Raw genomic sequence first — 21,093 nt, forward strand, 5'->3', positions numbered from 1 at the left:
GTTTCGTTTCGTTTCGCAAAATAGTATAAGCCCAGCAGAAGCGCATGATGAGCACGTGACAGAGCTAGATTACGTGCTTTATATAATTTTAGCTCTTGTCAACATCAAACCAGCCAAAATTTCCTCGAAAATGAAGCGAAGTGTAAAACAAAGCCTTAGGTTAAAGAGAGAAAAAAAAAAAAACAAAATGCCTACGGTTCTCCTGTATTTCTAAAGATTGCGGCAGCAGTTTTGATTTCGCGACATTCACCATCTATAACGATAACAACGGTAATGTAGTTGCCGGTGACATAACAGCATTTTTATCTGTTTCGAAACCATGACATCTTCATCGCACGCAGTCATGTTATCATTTATATCTTCACATGTAAAGATGTCAATGTTGTCACCACAACCAGATTTATCAATATGACCGTTTTCTTTTCCATGCAAAGATTTGTTTACATCTGCGGACGCTTTTAAGACTCAACTTGATATTTTTTTAAAGAAAATAGTCCCTGCAATAAGAAACTGTTGAATTTTTTATGTCCAAAGTTAGTGGTTTTCGGACGACCTGAGTTTTCGATGCAGTAGATCTTGTACGTGATCAGTATGCGGCAGAAGTGCGTGATCAGCGCGTGACAGAGCTGGATGACGTGTTACATTCAATTATAGTTCCTTGCAAAATGAAAACCAGCCAATATTTCTCGAAAATTAAACAAAGCCTGCGGTTAAAAACGTGAAAAAATTACGAAATGCCTACGTCTCTACTCTATATCTGAAAATCGCGGCAACAGTTTTGATTTTTCAGCATTCACTATCTATAGTTATGATAACGTTAATGTGGTTGTCAGTGAAATACCAGCATTTTTTTCTATTTTGAAACCATGACATCTTCCTCGCACGCAGTTAGGGTACCATTTATATCTTCACATGTAAAGATGTCAATGTCGTCACCACAACCAGATTTATCAACAGGACGGTTTTACTTTCTATGCAAAGATTTTGTTTACATCAAAGAATGATTCTAAGGCTGAACTTAATGTGTTTTAGAGGAAATAGTCCTTGTAATGAGAAATTGTTGAATTTTTATGTCCAAAGTCAAAGTGGTTTTCGGGCGACCTGAGCTTTCGATCCAGTAGATCTCTGAATTCAGTTCTCTTGGGAGTTAAAGCTTTAACTCAGGCTCTACGTGATCAGTATGTGGCAGAAGCGCGTGATCAGCGCGTGACAGAGCTGGATGACGTGTTACATTTAATTATAGTTCCTTGCAAGATCAAAACCAGCCAATATTTCTCGAAAATGAAGCGAAGTTTGAAACAAAACCTGAGGCTAAAAAACGTGAAAAAATTACGAAATGCCTTTGTCTCTTCTCTATATCAATAAATGGAGGAAACAGCATTGATTTTGCAACATTAACGATCAACGGTAATAATAACGTTAATGTAGTTGTCGGTGAAATACCAACATTTTTTTCTGTTCTGAAACCATGACATCTTCATCGCACGCAGTAAAGGGTATTATTTATATATTCACATGTCAAGATGTCAATGTCTCACCACAACCAGATTTATCAACATACATGACGGTTTTACTTTCCATGCAAAGATTTTGTTTACATCAACGAATGTTTCTAAGGCTGAACGTAATGTGTTTTAGAGGAAATAGTCCTTGTAATGAGAAATTGTTATATTCTTATGTTCAAAGTTAAAGAGGATTTCGGGCGAGCTGAGTTTTCGGCGCAGGATATCTTTACATTCAGTGCTCTTAAAATGTGCTTCAAAATTGCCTTTGATTCAAATTTGCAATCAACGTCTACATAATAAACAAGATGATATCCGTTCGCTTTTTAATACTTATTCATCTCACCTAGTTTAAAATTTCTCTTTGAAGGAGTTAGAGATATGATCTACACTCCATGGCAAATAAAAACTCATATCCTCACGTACGACTATGTAGTACCACCTTTATGTGTATTACTGACGCTGAGTTTATTTGATTCGTAGCCACATCAGCCTAACTAAGCGGAAGTCTAACGACCACCTCAAAGAAGAAAAAAACAAAAACAAAAAAAAGAAAATACAATAATAACCAGACGGCTGCAAAAAAAAAATATAATAATATTAAGTGGGAGGTTTATGTTATTGTACCATACTCAGGATTAATGAAAATGAAAAGCTGAAAAATGTTACGTCACCCAGTTCTAACTTGGCGTAAAAATAGTGAAACAGTGTAATCATAAAAAAGAATCATGTACCACGAAATAAACAAATGATACCAGATTTTCTGTTTCGAGTTCGATATTCAGCTTCCCCGTTACTTCTGGTGTGAGCAAGTACACTGTTCTGTTATACACTTGTGGGACAAATCCCCATATCACAGGAGTTAAGGTGAGAACTTAATGAGTCAGTAAATGAGATAAGAGGTTATCGACTAGATATACAAATATAAATGATTTGGATCATAAGACGAACGAATGAGAAAAAAATCGATCTTAATTACTCGTGACGAACGTGGGAGAGAGAAAAACATGGTCTTTCCTCTCGAGAATTCGAGTCTTATCAACTTTACTGTTGATAGGATATTGTTCAGCTTTACGTCTCCCTCCGGAGACGAACATGTGTAGATCGTTCTCACAGAGTAGATATCAATGCAACTGATTCAGTCAAAAGAAAATTGTGATCGTTTAGAGCCGAGGAAGTTATCTCTTATGGGAAGTATTTTGATGTAGCATCAAATTCTCTTTCCAGGCGGGAGGCAATCACCGAATGAAACCATCGGATGGATGGGCGTCCCTTTAATCCTATTTTAATTCAATTTAATTCATTCCATTTTCACTGCATTAATTTGCAGTTGGGAAGGACAAGAAGAAAACATGCGAACCATTCGAGCTAAACCACCTTCCCACCCAATCCACCCCAGGGGATGACATCCATCACACAGTAATCTCGTGTGTGGGAAACTAACGTCTCCTACCCCAACCCTGCAGGAGACGGGACTTCCATTGATTCGTCCCTATCCGAGACGACTAGAGTATCTAACCATTTCTTGATGTTATAGAAAGGTAGCAAATTTTTCTCAATTATTTTAAGACCTTGAGTGTTGGTCCGGCAGGGACTCGAACCCTGGACCTCCCGCACAACAGTCCAGTGCACTATCCATTGGGCTAACTGGGTAGGAATCGAACAAACCCATATTTTTAGTTTTGCAAATCAGCATCATTCTCGTGTTCGGAGAACAGATTTTATCATTCCAAAACTGACTGTAATGGGATGAGATCTATAGCGTCATTAAATTTCACTGGAGACTTTTCACTTTTGACTGCAAACTTATTTAGTGTCGAGTTCGCGGGAGTTATTGACAAGAAAAACGTTCACCTTTATTATTTTTAGAACATTTATAAGGTTGTAACGAGGAAAGAGAAAAATGAAAATTACAAAAAAACGTAGCGCATTTTCATGGAAAGACGATAGAAAAATATCTTTCATGTAAACTGCACTGATGGCTGCTGACACGTCATTCGTCTTTCGCGCCACTTTGTCAGGTTGATCAAAAAATTGCAAATTTTCATTCCTTGATAAAGCCGCCTTTCTTATCAGTAAAGGCCTATCGTGCTTACATAGTAAACAAAATAATACATGGGGGCTTGTGGATATGGAATTGCTCACTTGTTATCATCTCGATATCTCACGAGAGAGTGCAGCGAACGAGTGATATATCGAGTTAGTTACTCCAAGAGAAATTGTATTGGTGAAATATAACTCACGGTATGAATTCATCCTTTTCGACTCAGTGTACGTCCTGCTCTGAGGAGAAAAAGAATTTCACGGATTTTAAGTGTTTTCCGCTGAAAGGGAAATAGCTGAATTTACATCGCACAATGAATCAATCGTCATGCAGAAAAATGTAAACAAATCATAAAGATAAAAAATGGAAAACAGCAAAAAAACCACAATAACTTTCTTTGGGTAAAACAGGAATTTCGATCACGAAAACAAAGTCTGCGCACGTTTTAATTTCCTTAAACCTTTAACTCCCAGAAATGATTAACATGTAAATTCTCCCTGCAATATCCATACCTTATCCAGCAAACAGGTAATGAGAATACTCAAACTTATCAGGTAAAACTTATCTTGATCTAAAACCAAATTGGCGTATCTAATTTGAAAGGAAACATGTAGCAGCAATAGGGAAGAATTAACAATCAGATCTTGGGAGTTAAAGCTTTAACTGTACGTGATCAGTGTGCGGCAGAAGCGCGTGATGAGCACGTGAGAGAACTAGATTGCGCACTTATTTAATTTTAGCTCTTGTCAACATCAAAACCAGCCAATATTTCTAGAAAGTGAAGCGAAGTGTGAAACAAAGCCTTAGCTTGAAAAGAGAAAAATATCCAAAATGCCCACGTATCTGATGTATATCTAAAGATAGCGGTAACACTTGATTTCGCAACATTCACGATCTATAGTATTATTAAAAACTCGATCATTGGATAATGCAATTCAAGACTTTTTATTGGCTTAGCTATTATGGTATATGAGCCAATATACCATACTCTACAAATATGGTAAGCGTACGCGTCGGGTTAAAATTAAAAGGGAGCTAAAAAATTTAAGATTTGGTAAGATTTGTGTAATATCTTGGGGAAGTTTTTAATAAAACAATTATTCCACTCGCGCTTGTTGGATATGAGATGATTATAGCCAACTCGGCGCTACGCGCCTCGTAGGCTATCTATCATCTCATATCCAACGTGCGCTCGTGGAACAATTGTTAAATAGTGGTAATGTAGTTGTCGATGAAATGCCAGCATTTTTTTCTGTTTGGAAACCATGACATCTTCATCGCATGCAGTAAGGGTACCAATTGTACTTTCACCTGTAAAGATGTCAATGTCGTCACCACAACCAGATTTATCAACATAATGGTTTTACTTTCCATGCAAAGACTTTGTTTACATCTACGGATGTTTCTAAGACTGAACTCAACACGTTTTAGAGGAAGTAGTCCCTGTAATGAAAAACTGTTGAATTTCTATGTCCAAAGTTGAAGTGGTTTTCGGGCGAGCTGAGTTTTCGATGCGACAGATCTCTGCACTCAATTCTTCGATAATGTGTTTCAAAATTGTCTTTGATTCAAATTTGCAATCATCAATGTTGAAAGTGTCACGTATAAAAATTATGTAACGAAAGAAAACATATTTCAAGCTCCATCGTGACAGATGAAAAAATAATTTTTAAAAAGATTGCCCATCTCTCATATCATTTAAAACAACAGAATTTGTTTCTCAATGCTGACATTAAGAATATATTAATGGACCTTGAAGTAGCTGACTTTTTCGCCCACGAGGATGAATGAAATGCAACATTACTGATTCCAGTGTCATGTGCACCGCTTGTCTTACATGAACCATGATATATGACCTCCCTTACTGCATCTTAACACAAGAAAAAAAAGGTGGATCAAAGAGAGAGGGACGTAAAATTCTTTTTCACGGTCCCAGCTTACAAGTGGTTCAGTGACAATTTATTCATAAAAGCTCCTGTAAGATACATGGAGGGTTTCTACACACATACACAGATAAAAAAAAAAAAAAACACGAATAACTTCAGCGGTAACGATTTTTTAAATCTCTTTTCCTTTAGTTACAACGCGAAGTCAAGTATCCGTAGCAAAAGAGTTTTATTGGAGTTTAATTGCGGCACTCTTTGGGTAAGGAAAGACAGTGAAGTATTATAGGGCATGCTCTAACTAAAAATCGGAAAATCGTGCAAAAAAATACACAAAAATGCTACTATATTGTGGATAGGATGTTTTTTCCTTTACGTTTCCCTCCGATGATGAACATGTGTAGATTGTTCTCACAGAGTAGAAATCAATGCAACTGATTCCACCAACGAAAAAGTTGTGATCGTTGAGAACCTAGAAGGTTACCTCATAAGGGAAGTATTTTGATGTCACAGCAAATTCTCTTTCCATGTGAGAGATCAGAGAAGGAACACAAATAATATTGATGTCTGTTTAATCTTTCACGGGACTCGATTACGAACGAACATAACCAAATTTTTAATTATGCAAATCAAAATCATTCTCATAATCGGAGAGAACAGATTTTATCATTCTAAACCTGATTGCATTGGCATAAGAGCTATAGCGCCACTGAATTTCACCGGAGACTTTTCACTCTTGGCTGCAAACATATTTGGTGCGGCATCGGCGGGAGTTATTGATGAGAAAAAAGTTCACCTTTATCATTTTTAGAACATTTATAACGTTGTAACGGTGAAAGCGAAAATTGAAAATTTGGAAAAAACGTAATGCATTTTCATGGAAAGATGATGGAAAAATATCTTTCATGTAAGCTGCATTGATCGATATCGCCAATCAGCTGCTGACGCGTAGCTCGCCTTTCGCGCCACTTTGTCAGGTTGATCAATGAATTGCAAATTTTCATTCCTTGATAAAGTCGCCATTCATACATAGTAAACAAAATAATACATGGTGCCTTGTAGATATGGAATTACTGTCTCGTTATCATCTCGACATCTCACGAGAGAGCAGCGAACGAGTCGTATATCGAGTTAATTACTCCAAGAGAAATTGTATTGGCAAAATGTAACTCGCGGTATGAATTCATCCTTTCGATTCAGTGTACGTCCTGCTCTGAGGAGAAAAAGAATGTTACGGATTGCGAGTGTTTTCCGCTGAAAGGGAAATACCTGAATTTAAATCGCACAATGAATCAATCGTCATGCATAAAAGTGTAAACAAGTAATAAAGATAAAAATAAAAAACCAAAAACAAAAAAAGCACAATGACTTTCTTAAGGTAGAACAGCAATTTCGATCACGAAAAGAAAGCGTAACTAATTTAAAAGGAAACATGTTGCAGTAATAGGGGAGAATCAACAATCAGATCTTGGGAGTTAAGGCTTTAACGGAACGTAGTCAGAATGCGGCAGAAGCGCGTGATGAGCACGTGACATAGTTAGATTACGCGCTTTAGTTAGTTTAGCTCTTGTCAGCATAAAACCCGCCAAAATTTTTCGAAAATGAAGCGAAGTGTGAAACAAAACCTTAAATTAAAGAGAGGGGAAAAAAATATAATTTTCCTACGTTTCTGCTGAATGTCTAAAGATCGCGGCAATAGTTTTGATTTCGCGACATTCATGATCTATAATGATAATAACGGTAATGTTGTTGTCTGTGCATACCAGCATTTGTTTCTGTTTCGAAACCAAGAGATCTTCATCGTACGCAGTAAGGGTACCATTTATATCTTCATAAGTAAAGATGTCAATGTGGTCACCACAACCAGATTTATCAACATGACGGTTTTACTTTCCATGCAAAGATTTTGCTTACATCTACGGACTTCTTTTAAGACTGAACTTAATATGTTTTAAAGGAAAGAGTCCCTGTGCAATCAGTTCTCTTGGGAGTTAAAGCTTTAACCGTGCGTGATCAGTATGCGGCAGAAGCGCGTGATGAGCGCGTGACAGAGCTAGATGACGTGTTATATTTAACTCTAGTTCTTTTCAACATCAAAACCAGCCAATATTTCTCGAAAATGAAGCGAAGTATGAAACAAAACCTGAGGTTAAAAAAAGGGTAAAAACATTACAAACTGCTTACGTTTCTGTTTTATGTCTATGAATTGCGACAACAGTTTTGATTTCGCAACATTCACGATCTCTAGTATTAATAGCGTTAATGTAGTTGTCGGTGAAATACCAGCATTTTTTTTCGGCTTTTAAATCATGACATCTTCATCGCACGCAGTAAGGGCATCATGTATATTTTCACACGTAAAGATGTCAATGTCCGCCGTCATCACAACCAGATTTATCAACATGACGGTTTTACTTTCCATGCATCCAAATATATTGTTTACATCTACGGACATTTCCAAGACTGACCTTCATACGTTTTAAAGGAAATATTCCCTGTAATAAGAAATTGTTATATTTCTATATCCAAAGTTAAAGTTTTTTTCGGGCAAGTTGAGTTCTCGATGCAACAGATCTCCGCATTCAGTGCTCTTAAATTATGTTTCAAAATTGTCTTTGATTCACATTTGCAATCAATATCTTCATACTAAGCAAGATGATATCCGTTCGCTTTTTAGATAGATAGATACTTTATTGGTAAATACTTTGCAGTATGAACTGAATTGCGTATTCACAGATATAAAATAGAAATTACTATGTACATGTAGACATCTTAGTATTAAAATTACATAGTTCATCGTAAGGTGGAAACTGTGCATTATTTGTGGCTGTTGACTATTCTGGCCGAAGCAATAAAAAAACTGTTTTTAACTCTATTTGTCTTGCAAAGTGGCAAAGCAAAGGTACGCTCGTGCCTTGACCTATGAGAGCTTACATAGCGGGGTGGTAAAAGTTTACTTAATTTATGCTGAGGATCGTTCATTACATCGCAAAATATTGCTGTACACATATTTTCATGGTGGTCTTTCACCATGGAAGATTCATAATAACTAAGGCCTGTTCGTGTTGCATACCACGACAAATGACTCTCATAGATATCTTTCCTGAATACGTTCTAGTTCTTGGTGGAGGTATTCAGGGAGAGAGTAATGAAAAACTTGTGCTGCATAATCGATTATGGATCTTACACATGCCGTATAAAAGAGGCAAAGGTCTTTTGGTGGAACGTGAGCTCTTTTTAGCTGAACAAGGAAATAGGTTCTCTTTGCTGCTTTCTTGGTAATCTCAGTTATGTGAGCGTTCCATTTCAAATCTTCGGAGATGGTAACACCCAAGAGTTTGGCTTGTTTAACCAATTTCATGTGTTTACCATCTATTGAAACTGGATCAAAATCCCTTGGAATTGAAGAGAAACCAATTCGCAGCTCTTTCCATTTGTCTATGTTTAGTATTAGTCTGTTTTTCTTCGACCACTCTATTACTTAGTTCGTGGTATTTTGAGCTCCACTGGGGTGATCTTTCTTTGAGGCCGTCGTCTCGTCGACAAATTTCCATAGGGAGGCGTTGGTGATCGCTAAATCGTCTATCATAGTCAAGAAAAGCCAGGGACCTAGTTTGGTACCTTGCGGGACACCAGATGGAACAGAGTCCCATTCCGATACGCACCCATCAGACATCTTAATTCTCTAATAACGGTCTATCTCACCTAGTTTGAAATTTCTCTTTGAAGGAGTTCGAGATATAATTTACACTCGATGGTAAATAAAAACTGATATCCACGTGCACTATATTACCACCTTCATGTGCATTACTGACCAAGTGTGAGCTTAAGAAGGCTGCGTATTGACCTTCACTAAGTTTTTAAGAACCGAGGCGAGATCCTCGTCAAAAAAAGGATTCTTTGCGCGATACAAACAAACATCTACATGCCCCATGGAATTACTGAATGAATCGACGAGTCTCGTCATAATGTTCTTTGTTTTTACTAGAGAAGTATCTGTGACTCCGTTGTAGCCAAAACTGCCAAAAATAACCTTTTATTCATGTGACAATAATATTTGTCTAGTTCTGACATTAGACGAGATATCTAATCGGCTACTTGACAATTATTACAAGATCGAGTGTTGGATATGATATGATAAATAGGCAACAAGGCGAGTTGGCTATAATCATCTGATATCCAACAAGCGCGAGTGAAATAATTGTTTTATTAAAAGGAAAACGCACCCAAGATATTAGACAAATCTTCTTGACTTTATTTTGTAGGAAGAAACCGGATGTTACAATGTACAGATATTAGATTATGGTATATTGGCTCATATACCATAATGGCTAAGCCAATAAGAAGTCTTGAATTGCATTATCCAATGATCCAGTTTTTAATAAAAGAACATTTTTTTTTTTTTATGTGTGTGACCTAAGCAGGAATCAAAAGACAACACATTTGGTCCTCTTGAGTAGCCAATCGCAACACAACATTCGCCAAATCTTGCTCGCTTACGGGTCCCACCACTTTAGAAGAACAAAGACACAGAAGGAATATTTGTGAATAACGTGACAAAAAGCCAACAAAAGGGAAATTTTTACCCCAGAAACCACAATGACTCTGAATACGAGCAATTATTTTGATGTAAACTGGAGGCTATTATGCTTCAAATATTTTTGCAACGTACAGAGATATATGAATAGAAATAAAAACTTTTGTAAAGCAAAACTTTTACTCTTGTTACTTTCAGGCATGTAGATATAACAAATGGCATCTTTTGGAGAATAGAGGGATTTAGCGGATGACGGTTTGACAGGTACAAATCAATTTTTAATTTGGAATTTATGACAGCTGTTTAGAGCTCATGTTATTTATGGAAGCGCGTATTCCTGTGTTTCTACCTCCTGACAACTGAATTAAATATAATTTCAGTAGATTTTCCTGGTTTATTGTTTTCAGATCGGAAATTATTTCACAAAAATCAAGAAAATAAATTTGTATTGGTTTCTCTCACTTAATTCACTTCTGACTAGTCTGCGCGCGTTTTAATTTCCCTAACCCTTTAACTCCCAGAAGTGATTAACATGACAATTCTTCCAGTAATATTGTAAAATCCAGCAAATAAATAATGAGAATACTCAAACTTATCAGGTAAAAGTTGTTATCTTGATAAAAAACCAAATTCACGTGAGTAGTTTAAAAGGAAACATGTAGCAGCAACCAGGTCTTTAGGAGTTAAAGCTTTAACTGCACGTGAAAAGTATGCGGCAAAAGCGCGTGATGCGGAGCGCGTGACAGAGCTAGATGACGTGTTATATTTAATTATAACTCACGTCAATGTCAAAACCAACCAATATTTCTCAAAAATGAAGCGAAGTGTCAAATAAAGCCTTAGGTTAAAAAAAGCAAAAGTTACAAAATTCCTACGTACCTGCTCCATGTCTATGGATTGCAGCAACAATCTGGATTTAATAACAACGGTAATGTAGTTGTTGATGAAATACAAAAACTTCGATATTTATTCTGTTTCGAAACCATGGCATCTTTATCGCACGCAGCAAGGGTACCATTTATATCCTCAGATATAAAGATGTCAATTTCGTTACCACAACCAGATTTATCAACATAACAGTTTCACTTTCCATGCAATGCTTTTGTTTACATCTACGGGCGATTCTAAGACTGAACTCAATGTTTTAAAGGAAATAGTTCTTGTAATGAGAAATTGTTATATTTTTATGCCCAAACTTTTTAGAGTGATTTTCGGGCGAGCTGAGTTTTCGATGCCGCAGATCTCTGCATTCAGTGCTCTTCGAATGTGTTTCAAAATTGTCTTTGATTCAAATTTGCAATCACTATCGACAAAATAAACAAGAGGATATACCTTCGCTTTTTAATACGAATTTTCCCCCTAGTTTAAGATTTCTCTTTGAAGAAATGAATATTCGTATCCAAGTGCGGCTATGTAATAGCCTCTTTATGCACATTACTGACCAAGTGTGAGTTTGAAAAGCCTGTGTATTGGCTAAGTTCCTTCACTTTATTTTGAAGAACCGATACAAAAGCTTCGTCAATAAAGAATTTATTGCATGAAAAAAATTATTTACACGCCTCAGGAATTACTACATGAATCTGCGAGTCTCTTCGTGATTTTCCTTGTTTTCACGAGAGACATAACTGTGATTCCGTTGTAACCAAAACTGTCAAAAAACCTTTTTTTCATGTCACATAAATACAAAGTGGTGTCATTAGACATTACACGAGGTATTAAACCGGCTACAAGCAATTTTTTTCGTTTTTGCGTAATCTAAGTAGGAATCATATTAATAAACCATACACTTTGTCCACCTTGGTAGCCGGTGTGAGCACAGGATTCGTCTAATATCGCTCCGCGCTCGCGGATTCCAACGCTTTAGAACAAGGAATATTTGATAAACGTGACAAACCTAACAAAAGTGAAATCTTTACCCTAGAAACCACAATCACTACGAATTCTTAATCACATATAAAAACGAATCCTCGCCAACGTCACGATTAATCATTTGGGTTTCTTAACTCGGATACTGAACGTATCATTAATTCGAGATATAGGTATGAATGGAACATTTACTTCTTCCCTCCTTCGATTCCTGTTTATTTTTTTCTAAATCCGATGAATCTTGATCACGTATGAAAACGAAACCTCGCTAACGTCGCGATTAATTATTTTTCCTTTGAAGGCTTGCCAACATCATTCGAACTTGACCCGTTATTAATGTGGTTTGCTAGGGAACTAGACTTTTGTCTTCATTTATTCGAACTACGTATCCACAAGGTGGTTAGTCAAGTTATTTCTGACTGGTTTTCAGTTGGAGTTCCGTTTTAGTAGATATATCTTTTGCTCAGTAATAGAATGAATTTGGTACATATTGAGCTTGTTTATTTATTTCGTTCGCTGAAAGATTAAAACGTGGGCTCAATGAATGCTGATGATGGTGCAGAATCTGATTCTAAGGGACGAGATCACCTCACCAGCTATTAGAAATTATCAAAATATCTTCTTCAAAACTATACAGCAACACATTTTCTTTTTCAGCGATGCGTTTACTGATATTTTCAAAGTTCTCCCTAGTTTTGCGATATGAATAGTGTGCTGCATCAATAGTGTGATAATGGAAACTTTGAGATTCTCCCTCTTTCTTTATAATTAAATATACATGTGTTTCACGTTCTCTTTAAATTACTTTTGTGTGACTCTCCTCTTTCCATGTTTTCTAGCACAGTACAATTGATTCTATTTTATTTCCAGCTATGGCGGAAAGTAACCTCCCTACAACGGGAGAAGAACTGGATGCAAAAGATGAGCTCCCGGTCACAAGTGAGAAACATAGGCTTGCAACGCATACAAGAGGTATTATTTTTGGATAAGTGGGTTCAGATGGGACACTATTTTTTCTTTTTTGTGCAAGAAAAAGATCATTAACTTTCAAAGTTTCCAAAAAATATATAGTTCAAGAGAAAGAGCAAAAAAGACCCTTCCCATTGACATAAAATCAGATCACACACAGGTATTTTGTGGTCTGTTGTCACTGTTCTCTGAACAATTCTAAGTGGGAATAAACTACATTGATGCCACGCTTACCATATTCTCCTTCGCAGCCGCCGTTTGATTTCGTCACGGAACCTGCTCTCTCCCCTGTAGCGTGACGAGACTAAACAAAAGATGCGAATGAGATTTCTCTAGCTAGCGAGTAGGCCCGAATACTAGGCTTTTAAGTAATGGGCTCCAGGCTTTTATTATTGGTGTTCCGCATGAGTGTTTAAAAATTTACTGCGATAAAGCAAACGGAAAATCCATTTTATCTCCAGGAGATCTTGACCAAAGATATGTTGCGGTCTGCGTTTCCCGAATAGGTGAAAATATATTAAACGAAGAAAAATGGAGTCATAGTTAAAAGGCTTTTATAAAAAAGGGAAAGTCCTCTTTACGGTAATTTTGAAGGGGTTGTTATTTGAGAGCAGTTCAACTTGAAGGTTTTGGAAATCTGAAAATTCGCTTGGTTAGAATTACACATTGTTGTGATCACTGATAAGTTTAAAATAACTTCTTGTTAATTTCAGCGACCGAGGAAAGTCAAGTAACTTCATGTGACCATGAATTCGGTGTATACGTTGATCCTTTAAGAGGTGAGAAAACAAGATGAAATTGCACTCTTGAAAGACGCCCCAGTATAGTTTTGGCACATTTACATCAACTTTTCTTATGTACTGTAAATAACTTTAGAAACAGAAAAATATAACTCTTCGGATTTCAAGCTTTGTCACCATCAGAAAAAAGAATAAGATTTAAGATTTCATCTAAGATTATTCGTCCCAAATGTAGAAGAGTCAATTTATATAGTACATGCACTTGTTAATTATTAATTAATCAATTAACTTATTTATCTTTTGTTGCTGAATTGGTGAAGGATTTTTCTTGTTTTTAAATATTTATTGAATTGTCACTACCATGGGGCTGGGCTGGTAGTCGAACCTTGTAGAGGACATGATTTCTTATTATTTCCACAACCCCCACATTGTAAGTTGTGTGCAAATCTTTAAATAAGTATATAATTAAATAAAAAAATAAACAAAGCAAACGAACCTGAGCCCGGTTTGTTTTCAGGGATAGCAAAAGAATGTCTCGAGACAGGAAACAAAGAATACAGACAAGGAGAGGCTAATAACGCGATAAACTCCTACACTGAAGGACTTCAAGTCAACTGCAGAGATAAACGGCTCAACGCCAAGCTTTATAGTAACAGGGCAGCAGCTCATTTCCATCTGGGTAAGGATTTCATTTCAAACTTATAAATTTGTCGTGCAGCGATAGATAATGGAATGCGCAATCTCCTTCAAGCAAAGACGTGATTCTCGCAAGTGGACCACAATCTCAGGCGCGGATCCAGGATAATGAAATGGGGGTGAATTTTTGTAATAATATAATAGAACCAAAGCCTGGTTGAGGTGTTTGAGGTCTGTACATCAGCATGATTGATTTCCCATGAATAATTAACATTTTCGAATTTTAGACAACGCAAATGCCAATTGTATTATTTTAGAATTGTAAAAAAGCCAGCTATTGAGCGCTGCATTGTGGATGGAGGTGCAAAACCTTAGAGTTATAAACAGAATCTAAAAATCGAAATCGCACGTCGTCGGAATGGCAGAGTAGTCAGACCTGGCCTGGAGGACGACAACGCAACGTCGTTAAAGCATGGAAACGAGGCGTTTTTGGATTACATGCTGGACAGTGTGTTTGTGGGTTCAAAATGAATAGATTGATTGGTAGAACCAGTCATCCCTTATGCATATTCTCCACCGCAATCAGAGAAATCAGAGAAATCAAATATTATTTCAATATTTGAGGGATAATAAAAAAAAGAAGGAACGGGGCTCAGAAAAGGGGGGGGGGATTAACCCATTTCACCTCCCCTGGATCCATACCTGAATCTAAGAAATTGCATCAAAGAAGCCGAACCCAGTGCATCCCAGATACTAGCTGGGATAGGAGACCACAGGTTAGGAGCGAGGCAAATTTTTTTAACAGTTATTTTTTCCGTAAGAGAATCTGATCACAACATTAAATGAAATAAATTTCCTTTTTCGTGACACCGCATAAAAATCAATTAAAGAAATGATCCTCGCAGATGGACCTCGATTTAAGCCATTGCAATTTTTTTTGGCCTCTTTTCTGCATTTGCATGTAATGAACACCTAAAACTCATACCCTAAATTCCATAGGAAACTACCAAGAGTGTCTCGATGATGCAGCAGTTGCTGTTCAATTGGAACCCACTTTAATTAAAGCCATCAAAAAAGGTGGGTTCTCAGCCATAATTCATCAAAAATCTTTCTATGATTTCGTCAAAAATGAAAAGTGTGGATCACAGCAGGATACATCACCCCAGGTGTCCATGATATCTGCTGTGTTTATATCTGCTATAAAGGTAAAAAGCACTAGTAAACGTCAATAAACTTTCAATTGAACCTTCGTTGGAAGCCGCTTTGTATAAGCTCCTTATAGTCCATTTTAAGTTCTTCCACTGTTGATAATTTCTTCTTTATCACAATTTTTGTTTTCGAGCTAAACAAAAATCAAATCGTTTTCTGCATACGTTTGTACCTTGACGGTAATAACTACCTTGCACCACCGACTGCTGCCTTCTTTTCAGGAGCCAGTGCTTGTGTCGAGCTTTCCTTGTATAAAGAAGCAAGAAGCTGGTTTCATATGGGATTGGCCGTATCCTTTCACGAATGTTTCAAACGTGATACAAGAAGCTACGCAGGAAATATTTCCAAGAAAATTAACACGTTACAGTCAGATTCGTATACACGTAATGCAAGCGATGTTCACTGATACCACACTGAGCAGTTGTTAGGAGTATTCTCAAAGGGCTCTTTCAATTACTGCGCAAATCTCAGTTTAAAAAATTTCATTTCAAAAATTCATTAAAAAATTTCCAACTGATGGCCCCTAGTTTGTATCTCTAGGCGAACATCACCTTCACAACCAAAACTAAGCAAATAACTGCGCTTGAGAGCTGGTTAGTTCACTCTAAGATAATCAAAGAGATCAAATCTCCAGAATAAACCCAAGTTTGAGCTAGCGCTCCCATTCCTATGGTTCCATCTCGTATTCTAAATTGATAAATAACACAGTTCCACCACATTCTCGCACATCCATTCATAATTTATTTATCCTCAACAAGTTTTAAGATCGAAAACAATAGCAAACCCCTGGTTCATTTACTGAGCAAATCTAGTGCTAAACTAAAATTTATGGCAAACAGAGATGCCAGTCTCGGCTGTGGTTATCAAGACCAGGGACAGTTCAAAACAGCAATCGGGTACCATCAACGTCATCTAGAAATTGCAAAAGAAGTGGGAGACAAGGTCAGAGAGGGAAGTAGTTATGGCAATCTCGGCTGCGCTTATCAAGGTCTAGGACAGTTCAAAACAGCAATCGGGTACCATCAACGTCATCTAGAAATTGCTAAAGAAGTGGGAGACAAGGCCGGAGAGGGAAGAAGTTATGGCAATCTCGGCTGCGCTTATCAAGGTCTAGGACAGTTCAAAACAGCAATCGGGTACCATCAACGTGATCTAGAAATTGCTAAAGAAGTGGGAGACAAGGCCGGAGAGGGAAGAAGTCATGCCAATCTCGGCTGCGCTTATCGCAGTCTAGGACAGTTCAAAACAGCAATCGGGTACCATCAACGTCATCTAGAAATTGCTAAAGAAGTGGGAGACAAGGCCGGAGAGGGAAGAAGTTATGGCAATCTCGGCTGCGCTTATCAAGGTCTAGGACAGTTCAAAACAGCAATCGGGTACCATCAACGTCATCTAGAAATTGCTAAAGAAGTGGGAGACAAGGCCGGAGAGGGAAAAAGTTATGCCAATCTCGGCTGCGCTTATAAAGGTCTAGGACAGTCCAAAACAGCAATCGGGTACCATCAACGTGATCTAGAAATTGCTAAAGAAGTGGGAGACAAGGCCGGAGAGGGAAGAAGTTATGCCAATCTCGGCTGCGCTTATCAAGGTCTAGGACAGTTCAAAACAGCAATCGGGTACCATCAACGTCATCTAGAAATTGCTAAAGAAGTGGGAGACAAGGCCGGAGAGGGAAAAAGTCATGCCAATCTCGGCTGCGCTTATCAAGGTCTAGGACAGTTCAAAACAGCAATCGGGTACCATCAACGTGATCTAGAAATTGCTAAAGAAGTGGGAGACAAGGCCGGAGAGGGAAGAAGTCATGCCAATCTCGGCTGCGCTTATCAAGGTCTAGGACAGTTCAAAACAGCAATCGGGTACCATCAACGTGATCTAGAAATTGCTAAAGAAGTGGGAGACAAGGCCGGAGAGGGAGGAAGTTATGCCAATCTCGGCTGCGTTTATGCCAGTCTAGGGCAATTTAAAACAGCTATCGGATATCATCAGCGTCGTCTAAAAATTGCTAAAGAAGTGGGAGACAAGGTCGGAGAGGAAGGAAGTTATGGCAATCTCGGTATCGCTTATTGCAGACTAGGACAGTTCGAAACTGCAATCGAGTACCATCACCTTGCTCTAGAAATTGCTAGGGAAGTGGGAGACAAGGTCGGAGAGGGAAGAAGCTTTTGCCTTCTTGGTAGAATTCGTCTAAGTCAAGGAGAGTTTAAAGCAGCAATCGAGTGTGATGAACGTCACCTGGAAATTGCTAAAGAAGTAGGAGACAAGGCTGGAGAGGCATACGCACTCTGTTCTCTTGGTGAAAGTTTTAAGTGCCTAGGAAATGTTTTGAAGGCGTTTGTCTACTTTCAGTCGAGTGTAGAGGTGTATGATGATATCAGGGCCAGTCTTCAACTCAACGATCAGTGGAAGATTTGTTATCGTGATCAACACCAAACGGCGTACAAAGGTTTGTGGCGTACAAATCTACAGCAAGGTAACGTCGTAGAGGCTCTTCTTGCCGCAGAAAAAGGACGTGCGCAGTCTCTGAGAGATCTCATGGACACAAGATATCAGCCTGGAGGTTCTTCAACAAACAGCTCTTCGAACAATACGTTTCTGAGTGCTGTTCCATCGAGCACAGTTTTTATGGCTATAAATGGTCCTTGCGTTTACCTCTGGGTAATACTCAGCAACAATAACATCCAGATGAGAAAGGTACATGTAAATAGTTTCAAGTATGAGAATGATTTGGAAATTTTTATTGAGCACCTGAACAAAACCGCTCTTGAGGAGATTGGTGCAAAAAGAAATGTTAGGCGCGAAAATCCTTCGCTTGATTCGCCGAAACGGGAGGCAATGGCGAGTGATGTCATCCCAATTGATGTGTTGTACTCGAAATCAAGGGCTTTACAGAAGATTTATGAAATCATCGTTACTCCCATTGCTGATTTGATCGAGGGTAAAGAGCTTACATTTGTTCCTGAGGGGCCATTTTGCCTTGTACCTTTCGCAGCATTGGAGGACTCCAAGTCAACTTATCTAAGTGATTCTTTTACAATTCGCGTGCTTCCGTCCTTGACGACCCTCCAATTAATTCCTGATTGCTCAACTCAATTTCATATGACGACTGGTGCATTGCTTGTTGGAGACCCATGTTTCAAAGATATCATCTATCAGGGAAGACGTTTGCGGCAACTTCCAGGAGCACGGAAAGAGGTGGAGATGATCGGACGTTTCCTCAATATCGCCCCTGTCACTGGAGAAATGGCAACAAAAGATGAAGTGTTAAACCGAATGTCATCGGTGGCGTTGGTACACATCGCAGCGCATGGTAAAATGGAAACTGGAGAAGTTTTTCTGGCACCAAACATCACAAGAGAAAACCCAAAACCTCAAGAGAAAGACTACCTAATGACAATGAATGATGTGGCAGAATCTGGACTGCGAGCACGACTTGTTGTATTAAGTTGCTGTCACACTGCTCGCGGGGAGGTTATGGCTGAGGGTGTGGTAGGCATCGCCCGAGCACTTTTGGGTGCAGGTGCTAGATCTGTTGTGGTAACCTTGTGGGCGATTGACGACGAGGGAACCCTGGAGTTCATGAGTTTCTTCTACGATGCGCTTGCTAAAGGAAAGAAGGCAAGTGAAGCTCTCAATCAGGCCATGAAGTGTATGAGAGAAATTGGAAAATTCAAGGAGGTGAAGCACTGGGCACCATTTGTACTCATTGGGGATGACGTCAGCCTGGATTTCAACGATGTTTAGACGCTGAAGTAAGCAACTATTCTGTTTATAATTTTTACTTAAAAACATAAAAAGTGACTTTGAATCATAATTTATTGTTTATATTTGAGCAGTGTTGCTTTTGCTATTGTTTTTCTTCTAATCGGGTTAAAAGTTTGTCTTTTTGCCCCAGCTAATTGAGATGCGGTACAATCGCGTGGAGAAACCTACGATTACAACAATCTTTTAAGAAAAGATGATACGAGCTAAAAAGGAAATATCTTATATGAAAATCTTGTTGTGTAGTGTATCTCTTCATGTCTAGGGAAAAATTTTATTGTAACTCAACGATCTATTCTAAATTTAGATCCTTTTATTTAACAGCTGAGGCAGTGAGCATTGGAATCCAGAGGAGTTTGTAGTTACCAACAAATGTTGATATTTGGAGCAAAAACCAGGAAGATACCGATGAAATCTACGTCAAGAGTCTTCTTTGCAAAGCAGAGACAACCAAAAGACGGCCAACGTCTAATTCAACAAGTGGCATTAAAGATTTCCATTGACTCAAAAAGTTGAACTGCTGTGACGAGCATGTAGAACTTTCGACACTCAAAAGGAGAACTTTTAAGTGTTTTGATCTTTGATATCTTGCTTAAACTTATTTCTATACATATTTTTAATGAGGAAGTTTTAAAATTATCAGGACTAGCAATCTGAAAAGTAACATTTTTTATCTGACTTAATCTATCAACAGGATCTCGGGCGTAACATTTACTTCGAGGTTAGAACGTCTGGAAAACGCTGTCAGCGTTTTCTGACAGGTTTTTCTCGATCATTTTTTCTCAGGAGGAATGTAAGGCTATCATAGCCATATGCATGTCTAGAGAATTTCCATTGAACTTAGAGAGTAGTCAGTTGCCCCATTGCTCCGTGATCATAGTTTATGTTCGAAGGAAATTGTGATTAGCGGTTTGAGGATTTTTACTAAGTCATTGCTTAAGTCAATGTTATTTTAATTTCCGGGAAAATAACAGATTCTGACCTTTATGGCCGGAAGTTAGTCTTGGGATTACTTATTTTTTTAAGATTTCTCCTTTACGTTTGAATGCGATAGATTGTGTTTTTTGTATAAGCATTTCAACGTATTTTTAGGATGCTGTTTAAACTAATCGTCCAAAGGCAAAACGAATATATTTTTTTTAATTTGTTACCGACCAGCATAAAATTGCGTATCCTACGAAGCATTGAAAGAAGCACAGAAATTGCGAGGGAGTAGGAAACAAATGATTTTATTTAGTCCCTTTAATTGGATTGTTTACCTATTGTATGAGTACAATAAAATAACGTTCGAATATCAAAAAATGAGACAAATCGTTGGACATTTTGTTGGAAGGGTAGGGAAAGTTAATAACAAAATGAAGAAAAGTCTCTAGCAACCTGCAAGCAGCAACTGCCTTGAATGGATATATATGTATATATATATATATATATATATGTAATAATTTATAGCTGTATGACAGTTATCGATGAATGCCTGAATCATATCTGTGAGGCCATCAAGTATTTGGCAGAATGTGTCACTAAAATTGAACCCCTAGGACAAACAAATGGGAAGAAGATAGTTATCAGAGTACTTAACCTCATAAAATCAATATTTCATCAAATAAATTCAGCTTTTCTCTTTCCCTTCTGTTTTATTTAGTTCTTTCACATGCTAAAGTAAGAAAAACAACTAAATCAGGACTTAGAGCACAAGAGTAGTTTTTGATTGTGTTTCTTGATGGGGACTCACGTTTTTTCTTCCTACGCTCGTGACGAGACGAAAAAACGTCTTTCTCTGAACAAAAGTTCGTTTCGAATTTCGCCCAGTGATCAGTGTAGCTTACGTGATTTTCTGTTCTTGCACTAGCCTGCGAGGAAGTCCTCACTATAACCGCTTTAAGTAGAAAACTTGGATAGAGATCAACGGAGAAATCTTTCTGCGCAAGAACAATCCAAGAAGGTATTT

General features: G+C 37.9%; 2 protein-coding genes across 2 annotated transcripts in view; one reads left to right on the top strand and one right to left on the bottom strand.

The window, feature by feature from the left end:
• The window catches only part of LOC111333738 (endoribonuclease LACTB2), a 149,127-nt gene that overhangs the window by 52,153 nt on the left and 75,881 nt on the right, over positions 1-21,093 (bottom strand). The gene's annotated exons all lie outside the window — the stretch shown is intronic.
• LOC148737982 (uncharacterized) lies at positions 10,123-20,770 on the top strand. Its single transcript, XM_088751397.1, has 8 exons — positions 10,123-10,230; positions 12,703-12,804; positions 13,515-13,580; positions 14,059-14,220; positions 15,177-15,254; positions 15,608-15,675; positions 16,152-19,135; positions 19,470-20,770. The coding sequence occupies exons 2-7, from the start codon at positions 12,705-12,707 to the stop codon at positions 19,125-19,127; spliced, it is 3,450 nt and encodes a 1,149-aa protein (XP_088607523.1). The 5' UTR covers positions 10,123-10,230; positions 12,703-12,704; the 3' UTR covers positions 19,128-19,135; positions 19,470-20,770.

This window comes from Stylophora pistillata, chromosome 2 (assembly GCF_964205215.1).
Source record: "Stylophora pistillata chromosome 2, jaStyPist1.2, whole genome shotgun sequence".
Taxonomy (NCBI): Eukaryota; Metazoa; Cnidaria; class Anthozoa; order Scleractinia; family Pocilloporidae; genus Stylophora; species Stylophora pistillata.

Excerpts from the sequence above, each read along its gene's own strand:
- LOC148737982 (XM_088751397.1), top strand. The coding sequence starts at position 12,705 with ATGGCGGAAAGTAACCTCCCTACAACGGGAGAAGAACTGGATGCAAAA. Across the intron at positions 12,805-13,514 it reads GCTTGCAACGCATACAAGAG|CGACCGAGGAAAGTCAAGTA; the intron begins GTATTATTTTTG and ends TGTTAATTTCAG. Across the intron at positions 14,221-15,176 it reads AGCAGCTCATTTCCATCTGG|GAAACTACCAAGAGTGTCTC; the intron begins GTAAGGATTTCA and ends TAAATTCCATAG.